This window comes from Meriones unguiculatus, chromosome 3, assembly GCF_030254825.1.
Source record: "Meriones unguiculatus strain TT.TT164.6M chromosome 3, Bangor_MerUng_6.1, whole genome shotgun sequence".
Classification (NCBI taxonomy): Eukaryota; Metazoa; Chordata; class Mammalia; order Rodentia; family Muridae; genus Meriones; species Meriones unguiculatus.
This window is the reverse complement of record NC_083351.1, coordinates 68,300,890-68,313,481: the sequence shown is the minus strand read 5'-3', so window position 1 is coordinate 68,313,481 and position 12,592 is coordinate 68,300,890. Positions and strand designations below refer to the sequence as shown.

Below are 12,592 nucleotides of genomic sequence, written 5' to 3'. Positions count from 1 at the left end.
GGCTTCCCATGGGGCACAGTCATCAATAAAGAGCTTTAGTGCAGACAGGATTTACAGTGAATCTCTCTTTTTTTTCTTTTTTGTTTTTCTTGTGTGTGTGTGTTCACTTTACCAAACAGGTGTAAAGAGCCAACACTATTATATTTGCTTAGACCACACAGAGTATCAATTTATTCTACTACTAGAGAGTCTATTGAGATCAAGTAGAAAGAATTCCAGTTACGCTTTTTGGAAGAAACTGCCAAACTTCAGGAAGAATGAGAGGTGTATTTGTGTGGGGTCTAATTCATGACTTATTGGAGTGTCCTGGGAAGTTTCTTGTGGACTCTTCTCACCTTTTGGCTTCTTTGAAACCAGAATAGCATGGTCTCTATGGCTCTTCTCAGCTTGGCATTGCCTGATATAAGGAAGGCTGCGTGTCCCGAAGGGCAAGCCGCCATCATGGCGATGCAAACCATCACTCCTCCCTTGTGGTGCCACAGCACCAGTAAGGGCACAGAGATCAAAGCAGCGCAGAGAGACACCACATAGAAGCAGAGGAAGGAGACCAGAAACACAATGGCTCTGATATGGGCCTCAAGGCTGGGATCACCGGAGTCTCTGGTTTGGGATTTCATAGCCCTTACATGACTTCCCAGAGAGACAAACAGCACTCCAGAGGACACCAGGAACGCTAGAGAAGGGGGTATAGACCCCACATTGCAGAAGATGAATGAATAAAAGAAATTGAGTTTCGCAATTTGCAAATTAAATTCTGTGTTGTTCATGGGTAACACGGAGGTGACCGTGGAGTAAGATCTGCTAAAAAAGTCCCACAAACAGAGGACAGTGCAAATGCAGGAGAAAAGTAAAGCTACTAGAAGCATCTGGAGAAACCTCCTGGAGACCCATCTTGCTAAGTGGAGTGGGAAGGGGTGAGAGAAACGGACGATCTTGAAGCAGTAGAGGAGACTGAGGCAGGCAGCGAGCCAGAGGCTCACTTGGTTTGCGATCATCCAGAGAGTGAGGATGGCTTGGTAGTTGTGGCTCAGGGGGTCTTCCATCTTCTGGAAGCAGGCAAGCTGAAGAGCGTCCAGAAGCAGGAGCCCCTGCAGGAAAAGCCGCGCGATGCTGAGACACAGCAGCACAACGTCACAGTGGTTCAATGGCCGCCTTTTTACGATGTCCCAAAAGTTCACCAAGACAATGAATGTGTTGGCCAGAATCCCCACTGCAAACTCCAGGACAGAAAGGAAAAGGAATGAAATCTTGGCTTCATAAGACACGGTTAAGATGGGAGTCAGAGCCAACATGATGCTCCTCTGTTTAACTAACCTAAAACTCCAATTTCACCCTCCAAAGCAGGAAAGAGTATCTCTTGAACTGAGGTCTTTCTTTCACAAGGGTTCTAACCTTGCCCAGGGTTTTCTCTTTCTTTTTTCTTTTCTTTTTTTCTCTTTCTTTCTCTCTCTCTTTCCTTCTTTCTTTCTTTCTTTCTTTCTTTCTTTCTTTCTTTCTTTCTTTCTTCCTCTCTTTCCCTTTTCAAGGCACACAATAAGTCCCAGGAGGAAACCTGGAAGGCTGCTGTCAGTTTAGAGTATCTCTCTCAAGGGCACACATGCATGCTTATGGTAAGGGTGGAGCAATGATGGTTCTTCCTCTTGGATGATTCAAAAGGTGTACCTACTCGGTAGCCCCACCCAGGAGTTACAGTGCAGCAACAGGAATCTAAGCAAGATTGAGTTTCAGTTCCCCAACTAGGCAGGGTCCGGTTTTACATGTCCACAAGGACATGTGGGCATGGAGAAGAGGAGCATTTGTTTATGGGTGTCAGGAACACAGCCTGCAGGCAAAACAGAGGTTGTAAGTGACCTAGGCTTTGAGATGGGCTCTTTTCATATTTGCATTTTTTTTTCACAACTGAGGCCTGACAAACCATAAGTTTGCTTTAATATGATGAAATGAATGGTCCTATCTGAGAATTCTGAATACTCACCCCTTACAATGAACACCAGATCCAATCTATATAGGATGAAAGCAATGGGGTAGAAGTGAAGAGAGGGCAGGAGAGTCACAGAGAAGATCAGAGAAAACAAGCCAGTGGGGACTATACAGAAACTGCTGTTCATACATAAACACAACTCATTCCTTATTGGAAGAGGTCACTTTTCTTAAAGTGAAAGTACTACTGAATGACCACAGATTGTACACATGGCTGAAAGAAACAATTTGACATTAGCAGGATAGAACATTGGCAGAAAATAGACTAGGTAGCGACATCCTGAAGGAGAAAGGGCGTCCATGGTAGAGAGTACAAAAACAAACAAGCAAAAACAAACAGAAACAAAACAAGCAAACTCAGAGAACACTACTTGAATGAGTCTAGAGAGAGAGAGGTTGCTTTACTAACAGAGGGAGCTGGGAGGCCTGTGTGGAAGTGAGATTGAAGGGGGACAGTTCAGGCTATGCTGGTGGCCAAAACAACTTCTTTGGTTTCTGTGTGAGTTAAAATATAAAATGAACAGTGATTGGTTTCCTTGCCCACACAACCCAATTAGTACATGGGGATTGGCTTCAGTCATTTCCCTAGGGGCAGGCAGACGTGGTTACTGGTTACGTATGGCTTGTGTCACTCTGGTGGAAAAGGCAGGAATATCTTCTCTCAGCAAGTGTGAATACTGAGGATGAATCCCTGCTCCTGGGTACCACATATTACTGGGAAAATTGGGGTCCCCTTTTGGTGTTCTTGGTCTCCTTATTAAGAGAGTAAGGATGAACTCAGAAGAAACCTTAGGGACAATTTTATTAGAGTTTAAAAGAAAAACCACAGGGCAGGCAGCTGCCCCATTGAGGAAGACGGAGAAGACTAAAAGAGAAAACCATAGCCTTTGTTACCACATGGTGGCAGGTGGCGGTGGCTAACAGCTTTAGATGAAAAGACTTAAGTTAGCAAGTATCCGGAAAAGTGTGCCCAAGCCACAGCCAATATCCAAGAAAAAAGAGAGAAGGAAAAATTGAGAGAACAAAAGAAAGAGAATGAAAGAGTGAAGAAAAGAAAAAGGTTGCAGATTTCTGAGTTAGAAAATCACCAACATAGTTACATGTTATAGCTCCATAAGCTGCTGAAACTGAATCAGGGTGGGGAGGAAAAAGCACACTATGTTATTAATGAAATAATTATTCCTCCAGTGTCTTCAGCATTACTTAAAGCAGCCTTCCCAGGAGGTGTGCTCTACCAGGTAGCTGACAGGTCTAGCTGAGTTAACCCATGTTTTGGGAAGTTTAAGCCAGAGGTAGATTTAATTCTTTTAATCAGGAGGAAATAGCTTTTCATTGGGTGCCCTCAACAGAATCCCTCAAGGTTCTTATATCATTCTTCACTCTGAAAAAGTAACTGTAACTAGGAAAAGAGCGTAATCTTTTCTACTGTGAACAGTGAACGCAGAGACTTAGTTCCAAAGCCATCCAAGGGAAGGGGTCAGTGTCTGGACTACAGTCTCATTCACATGTACTACTGCCAAGCAGGAGTGCTCACTTAGGAAAAGATAAACCGGAGTGCTCCCTGACATTCCTGCCCTCAAAACAAGGACGTTTCCTGCTTCTGTCAATAGCTTACTGCTCAGTTTTTAGTTTTGCCCCTAAAATGACAAGTTAACTTCCATTTCCTGTTCTCATCACAGTTTTCCTAGATAATCAAATAAAAGTGACCAAGTTTAAGGGTTCTGAATCCCTCTGTCAGATATAGGGTTGGTGAAGATCTGTCCCAGTCTGCAGGCTGTCATTTTATTCTGATAACAGTGTCCTTTGCTTTACAGAAGCTTTTCAGTTTCATGAGGTCCCATTTATTGATTGTTGCTCTTATAGCCTGTGCTGTTGGTGTTCTGTTCAGGAAGTTGTCTTCTGTGCCAATGAGTTCAAGGCTCTTCCCAACTTTTTCTTCTAACAGGTTTAGTGTATCTGGTTTTATGTTGAGGTTTTCAATCCACTTAGACTTTAGTTTAGTGCAGGGTGATAAATATGGATCAACCCCCATTGCTGGTGGGAATGCAAACTTGTAAAACCATTTTAGAAATCAATCTGGAGCTTTCTCAGAAAACTGGGAATATCCCTACCTCAAGACCCAGCTACATTACTCCTGGACATATACCTGAAAGATGCGCCACCATACGACAGGGACATTTAATCAACTATGTTGATAGCAGCTTTATTCATAAGAGCCAGAATCTGGAAACAAGCTAAATGACCTTCAGCCAAAGAATGGATACAGAAATTGTGGTTCATTTACACAATGAAATACTACTCAGCTATTAAAAACAAGGAAATCATGAAATTTGTAGGCAAATGGATGGAACTAGAAAAGATCATCTTGATTGAGGTAACCCAGAAGCAGGAAAGACATGCATGGTATATACTAACTTATAAGTGGATATTAGTCTTATAATATAGGATAAACATACTAAAATCTCACATGAACTCAGTGGCTGGCTCTTTGATCACCTTCCTCTGAGTAGGAAGCAGCCTTACCAGGCCACAGAGGAAGACAATGCAGCCAGTCCTGATGAGACCTGATAGTTAGGGTCAGATCCCTATCAATGGACTTGGAGAGGGGCATGGGAGGAGCTGAGGGAGGGAGGATGAGGTTGGGAGGGAATGAGAGAGGGGGCTACAGCTGGGATACAAAATGAATAAACTGTAATTAATATAAAAATAAAAATTTAATTAAAAAACATACTAAAATCTGTAGTTCTAAAGAAGCTAAACAACAAGGAGCACCCTAGGGAGGATGCTTAAATCTTACTCAGAAGGGCAAAAAGGATAGACACAAGAAACAGTTGAAGAAAGGGAATAGGAGGGGATGGAAGCAGATACAGAGACTCACAGACAAATTTTGGGTAACACACAGAAAGTCTTATGAACGAAGAGGTGTGTGTGTGTGGGGGGGGGAATAGAAGAAGCTGGAGGGGACAGGGACTCCACAAGGAGACTAACAAAGCTAAAAAAAATCTGGGCACAGGGAGGCCTGCAGAGACTGATTCTTCAACCAAGGACCATGCATGGAGAGGACCTAGACCCTCTCTTCAGATGTAGCCCATAGGTAGCTCAGTCTCCAAGTGAGGCCCCTAATAAGGGGAGCAGGGTCAGTCTCTGACACACACTCAGTTACCTGCTCTTTGATCACTTCCCAGACAAACTTTGGGCAGCACACAGAAAGTCTTATGAAAGAAGAGGTGTGTGTGTGGGGGGGGAATGGAAGAAGCTGGAGGGGACAGGGACTCCACAAGGAGACTAACAAAGCCAAAAAATCTGTGCCCAGGGAGGCCTGCAGAGACTGATGCATCAACCAAGGACCATGCTATCAACACTGGGAGGAGATGAGGGAGGGCACTACAGTCTGGATACAAAGTGAATACATTGTAAAAAAAATAATTAAAGAAGTACCTTAAAAATAGATTAATTAACTACAGTTTATTCACTTTGTATCCCAGCTGTAGCCCCCTCCCTCATCCCCTCCCAATCCTATCCTCCCTCCCTCTTCTTCTCCTATGCCCCACCACCAGTCCAGTGATAAGGGAGGTCCTCCTCCTCTTCCATCTGATTCTTGTCTATCAGGTCCTCATCAGGACTGGCTGCATTGTCTTCCTCTGTGGCCTGGTAAGGCTGCAACCCCTCAGGGTGAGGTGATCAAAGAGCTAGCCTGTGAGTTCATGTCAGAGACAAACCCTGTTCCCCTTACTAGGAAACCCTCTTGGACACTGAGCTGCCATGGGCTACATCTGTGCAGGGGTTCTAGGTTATCTCCATGCATTGTCCTTGTTTGGATTATCAGTCTCAGAAAAGATCCCGGTGCCCAGATTTTTTGGTTCTGTTGCTCTCCTTGTGGAGCTCCAGACCCTTCCAGGTTTTACTATCTCCCCCTTCTTTCATAAGATTCTCTGCACTCTGCCCAAAGTTTGGCTCTGAGTCTCAGCCTCTGCTTTGATACCCTGCTGGTTAGAGTCTTTCAGAGGCCTTCTGTGGTAGACTCCTGTCCTGTTCCCTGTTTTATCTCTCTTCCCATGTCCATCCACTTTGCCTTTCTGAATGAAGATTGAACATCTTACCCAGTGTCCTCCTTCTTGTTTAGCTTTTTTAGGTGTACAGATTTTAGTATGATAATCCTATATTATATGTCTAATATCCACTTATAAGTGAATATATACCGTGTGTGTCTTTCTGCTTCTGGGATACCTCACTCAGGATGATCATCTCTAGTTTCCACCATTTACCTGCAAATTTCATGATTTCCTTGTTTTTAGTTGCTGAGTAGTATTCTGTTGTGTAAATGTATCCATTTATCAACTGAGGGACATCTGGGTTGTTTCCAGCTTCTGGTTATTACAAATAAAGCTGTTATGAACATGGTTGAGCAAATGTTCTTGTTTACTTGAGCATATTTTGGATATATGCCCAGGAATGATATAGCTGGATCTTGAGGTAGCACTATTCCTAATTGTCTGAGAAAGCACCAGATTGATTTCCAAAGTGGTTGTACAAGTTTACATTCCCACCAGCAATGGAGGATTTTTCTTTCTCCACATCCTCTCCAGCGTGTGTTCTCACTTGAGTTTTTTATCTTAGCCATTCTGATGGGTGTAAAGTGAAATCTCAGGCTCATTTTGATTTGCATTTCCTTGATAGCCAAGGATGTTGAACATTTCTTTTCTTTAAGTGTTTTTCTACCATTCGATATTCCTCTATTGAGAATTCTCTGTTTAGCTCTGTACTTCATTTTTTAATTGTATTACTTGATTTGTTGCTGTTGAAATTCTTGAGTTCTTTGTATATTCTGGATATTAACCCTCTGTCAGATATTAGGTTGGTGAAGATCCTTTCCCAATTGGTAGGCTGTCCTTTTGTTCTGAAGACAGAGTCCTTTGTTTTGCGGAAGTTTTCAGTTTCATGAAGTCCCATTTATTGATTGTTGATCTTAGAGCCTGTGCTGTTGATGTTCTGTTCAGGAAGTTGTCTCCTGTGTCATTGAGTTCAAGCCTCTTCCCCACTTTTTCTTGTAATAGGTTTAGTGTGTCTAGTTTTATATTGAGATCTTTGACTCACTTGGACTTTAGTTTAGTTCAGGGTGATAAATATGGATCTATTTGCATTTTTCTACATGTAGTTAGAACAGCACCATTTGTTGAAGATGCTATCTTTTTTCCATTGTATGGTTTTGGCATCTTTGTAAAAAATCAGGTGTTATAAGTGCGTGGGTTTATTTCTGGGTCTTCTGTTTGATTCCATTGATCCACCATCCATTTTCTACGCCAGTACCATTCAGTTTTTTATTACTGTTGCTCTATAGTACAGCTTGAGATCAAGGATGGAGATATCTCCAGAAGATCTTTTATTGTAGAGGATTATTTTAGCTATTTTAGGTGTACAGATTTTAGTATGATAATCCTATATTATATGTCTAATATCCACTTATAAGTGAATATACCGTGTGTGTCTTTCTGCTTCTGGGATACCTCACTCAGGATGAACTAAACTAAAGTATACCTGAGTGACCCTAAAAATTCTATTTCAAGGAACTCCTACAACTGATAAACACCTTCAGTCAAGTGGCTGGATACAAAATTAATTTAAAAAAAAATCAGTAACCCTCTTGAATACAAAAGACAAATGGGCTGAGAAAGAAATTAGGGAAACAACACCCTTACAATAGCCACAAAGGACATAAAGTACCTTGGTATAACTCTATCTGAAGAAAGAAACAGAGAAGATATCAGAGATGGAAAGATCTCCCATGCTCATGGCTTGGCAGGATTAACATAGTAAAAATGACGATCTTACCAAAGCAAGCTACAGATTCAATGCAGTTCCCATTACCAACACAATTCTTTACCTTGAAAGAAAAATTCTCAACAACAAAACAAAACAAACAAACAAACAAACAAACAAACAAAAGTCCCTAATCCTGCCACTTGCCAGGAAGTTTCCTATTGTGGAGCCAGGCTTAAGGTCCCTCTAGCAGAAATTGTGGTACATCTACACAATGGAGTATTGCTCAGCAATGAAAAATAAGGAAATCATGAAATTTGTAGGTAAATGGTGGGACCTAGAAAGAATCATCCTGAGTGAGCTGTCCCAGAAGTAGAAAGACACACACAGTATATACTCACTCATATAGGCATAACATAGTTTACACCTACTAAAAGCTGTACATCTAAAGAAACTAGGCAAGAGAGAGGACCCTGACTAAAATGCTCAATCCTCATCCTGAAAGGCAAAGAGGCTGGACATCAGAAGATGAAGAAAACAGGAAACAACCTAGAAACCTGCCACAGAGGGCCTCTGAAAGCCTCTGCCCTGCAGACAATCAAAGCAGATGCTGAGACTTATGGCCAACTGTTGGGCAGAGTGCATGGAATCTTATGTAAGAAGTGGGAAATAATAAGAGCTGGAGAGGATGGGAACCACACAAGGAGAGCCACAAAACCAGAAAATTTGAACACAGGGAACTTCCTAGAGACTCATTCATACTCCAACCAAGGACTATTCATGGAGATAACCTAGAATCCCTGCACAGATGTAGCACATGATAGTTCAGTGTCCAAGTGGGTTACATAGTAAAGGGAAGAGGGACTGCCTCTGACATAATCTGATTGGCCTGCTCTTTGATCATCTCCCCCTGAGGGGGGAGCAGCCTTACCAGGCCACAGAAGATGACAATGCAGCCATTCCTGATGTGATCTGATAGACTAAGATCAGAGGAAGGAGAGGAGGACCTCCCCTATCAGTGGACTTGGGGAGGGGCATGTACGAGGAAGGGGGAGGGAGGGTGGGATCTGCAGGGGAGGAGGGAGGGGCTTATGGGGGAATACAAAATGAATAAAGTGTAATTAATAGTAAAATATATATATATATATATATATATATATATATATATATATATATATATAAAGGTCCCTCTAGCATTACTTGATGAATCCCACCTGGTGGCGCCAGACCAGTGTGACTTCTAAAATTTCCCACTTTCTAGTCCTGCATGCTTGCCAATGCATTTAATTTAATCCAGCAACAATTTGTTCTTATATTTTATGTAACTGAAAATTTAGAATCTGTTTTTTTGTATTATGGCACATTCAACTTGCTTCAATCTCAAATTTTCTTGCGAAGAGTGTAGTTCTACTTCTAATTTGCTAAAGAGAGAGTAGAGGCTTCAGAAAGTTCAAATGATGAAAGGTCTAGGCCAAAGTCACCAAATTCAAAGGTGAGAAGCTAGAATTTCAGCGTTGGTATTCTTTCTTCAAATGTATGAATATGAGCACGGAGCGAGATAGGTGTTCCTGCCTTGAAGATGAGGATGCCTGGAGGGGTTCTTTGTTCTCAGTCTGTTTTGAATATATATTTTTATCGAGGTTCGGTATGGAATGTGAGTCTGAGGGGATGGCAATGAGCTATTGAGAAATAACCTCAGGGTGGTGGAGGAAGGAGAGAGAGAATTCAACTCCATTCTCAGGAGAGTTGGAAAAACTGAACTTGGGCAGGTTCATAACTCTTCAAGAGACCATTATTATGTCTAAAGAATGGGAGAACTTTATTAGACTTGCTGAAATGACGTATCTGTCTCCATACCAAGTTAGCACAGGTATTGTAAATGAAGACACTGAAAAGAAAATTCCACAGGTTTCCTCCAGATGGCTCTATGATGAGGTCTTCTCTTATTGCCTCTTCTAGATGTCTTGCATCTTCTGTGTTCTCATCCCTCTGTTGATTCTACTGTTGTAGTTCTACCATAGCTGAATTCAGACTTTTGTTAGGAACTGAAGTGGAAAAATGATTTTTGTTTGTTTGTTTGTTTGTTGAGACAGAATTTCACTAAGTATTCCTGATTGGCCTGGAACTCACTATGTAAACCCGGCTGGCTTCAAACTTATAGAGACTGCTTGGCTCTGTCTCCTGAATGCTGGGATTAATGGTGAGATGTTGTTACATGGTATGTGGTCTCAACAATCCTCAAAAGTAGCTATGCCAGTAGTCCTGTTACACAAGAAGAGAGACAGTGAAGTGTTTGTGTTGACAGTTGTTCATCTTCAAGGGCAGAACCTCCATGATACTCTTTGTTGTTGTTGTTCCTAATTTTACATGACACAAAATTAAAGTTTTGTTCCTTTATTGGGCTATTTAATTTAAAATCAAAGTGATGATATGACTAATGTTTCTTTCTTATGGATGTAGTACGGAGGCTTTGTTTGAATTTCAGTGCATTCATTTCTGGGATTCAAGGACTCTTTCTTGTGAGAAGATTGAGGCTGAACGTTTTTTTCTAACCGGTTGTGTGGCCATTTAGAAGAACAGCCAATTTCGCTGAGGACTGAGCAATGAATTTGGACAAAGTAAAACCATAGCCACTGAAATGGAGGCAAATTTCTAGAGGACATGGAATTTGTTCTCTGTTCTAGCCATGTGAACTTCTGCCTGAATATAAAGAAAGCTATGATCAGTAGGTTGTTTTGACTGAAAGGGATAGCTTCATTCATACGATCTCTAGTGATATTGATTTGTATGCTACAAAGCTTATGGTTGCCAAAGTATCATTGATTATTTTTTTACTTGTGATATCTTTATCAACACATCATATCTTTAAACATGAATTATTTTTAAACAATAAAAACAAATATCTCATTTAGAAAATATTTTGTCATAGAAATGTATAGAATTGTTATAACTACTAGAAGTATTTTAGTAATTACATGAAAAGCATGAGCAATAAAAAAACGAGACAATACACTGACTGCTGTCCTCTCCTGCCATCCATCATTTCTACTTGATTTGAGTTTATTTATCCAACTACTTTGTTATTGATATTTTTCTAGTTCCTAATCAATTACTTTGCTAGCAAGCACTCAGCAAAACTATAAATTAACAGTGCATACGATGGGCCACAGAACACACTGTAAAGCCACAGCTCTGCAAAGATGGCAAACATGCTGGTGGGTGTGTTCTTGCCACCTCGCCCTCTACACAGCCTGGCTATCCTCTCTGTATCCTTTACCAGCTCTCTTTCCTTTCCTTCGCACTGGCAAGTTACAGCCTCTCCTCTCCCTTCAGTGTCCAACTCTGCTATTACCTAACTGGATCATCGACTCTTACTTCACAAAGAAACCAAAGACCACCTGACATCTCTCACAATGTCCACCTACTACAGCTCACACACTGACTGCCTGTCTATTCATTCCTTAGCTCCGTGAAAGCCGTGTCCTCACTACAAGCCAACTCCATTTACTCTACGTATGTGTTGCATTTAGCACTCTACTTTCTATGCTGTCTTTGTCTTGTGCTTTCTTGCTCTCTACCTAATCGCATCTGTGTTTTAATCTGTTAAATATATCTATCTGGAGACTTGAACAATAGCTAAGTGGTTAAAAGCACTTGATGCACTCGAGGAAGACCTACCTTTGGTTCAAGGCATCACTACAGAAGCTCACAATATCCCATAACTCCAGTTTCAGGACATCTAATGCTCTCTTCTTTCCTCCACAGGCACTAGACATGTATATGGTACATATACATAGATGCAGGCATTCAGACATAATTACCCACCTACCTACCTTCCTACACACACACACACACACACACACACACACACATTCAAACACACAAAATAAGCCTTTAAACATGCTTAACTGTAGATCATCCTGTAAAGAAAATATATAATAAATTTGCAGGTCAGCTTCATCATACCAGCTTTGCCACCTGCTGTTTGTGTGGTCATATTCAACCTCATTCATGTCTCCATTTCTGTGTGCTTAAAAGTAGAACAGCAAACAACAAAGACAGATTTCCTCCACCATAGAGTTATGTTCAAATAATTTAAAAATTTCCACAAAGGAAGTTTGCATAATACACATATAATATGATAATATCCTAGAAATATTACCAATCATTTTTATCTCTACAGTTAATTTGAAATTCTCCTCAGCCTCATGCTACTTCCATCTCTCCTGTTCCTTTCAGAGCAAAATGTGTTTCTGAAATAATTTTAGACCTACAGGAAAATTTGGAAGTTAGTGAACTCTCCGTATGTTCCAATGTCCCCTAAAGTTAATACACAGAAGAAGCAGAAAATAATTGGTTCAGAACTATTGAATGAAAGTCATTTCAAATTACACTGCTATGAACTTGTCTTGTTTTCTCTTTCAGGATCCAGTCCAGGATCTTGTTTTTGAGATTACTCTCTATTTTTCTGTAGTTTCCTGTGCATGGCATCACTTCTGTTGTCTTTGCTATGTATTATCTGAGCACTTTTCAAGAGACACCATTAGTTACTTTGTTGAATAACCTTCAGTTTGGGTTTGTCATACATTTTTTTTTTCATCATAGAAATTTGAAAACTCTTTGAGTTTTATCAAGAATCCTACAGAAATGATATTGTGCTCTCCCAAGGGCATCATGTCAAGAGATTCATGATATCAGTATGTCAGACAAGATTTTCACTAAGAATTATCTCCTCTCACTGGCTCTACTTCATCTCCATTCTTGTGCTTTTTTTTAAAATAAATGCTTTAGTAATTGGTCCTTTTTCTTTTATTATTATTATTGTCATTTATTACAATTTATTCACTTTGTATGC

General features: G+C 40.8%; 1 protein-coding gene across 1 annotated transcript; it reads right to left on the bottom strand.

Annotated features, from left to right (window-relative positions):
• Positions 1-293: 293 nt before the first annotated feature.
• Positions 294-1,292, bottom strand: Tas2r38 (taste 2 receptor member 38). Its single transcript, XM_021646286.1, has one exon. The coding sequence runs from the start codon at positions 1,290-1,292 to the stop codon at positions 294-296; it is 999 nt and encodes a 332-aa protein (XP_021501961.1).
• Positions 1,293-12,592: the final 11,300 nt, after the last annotated feature.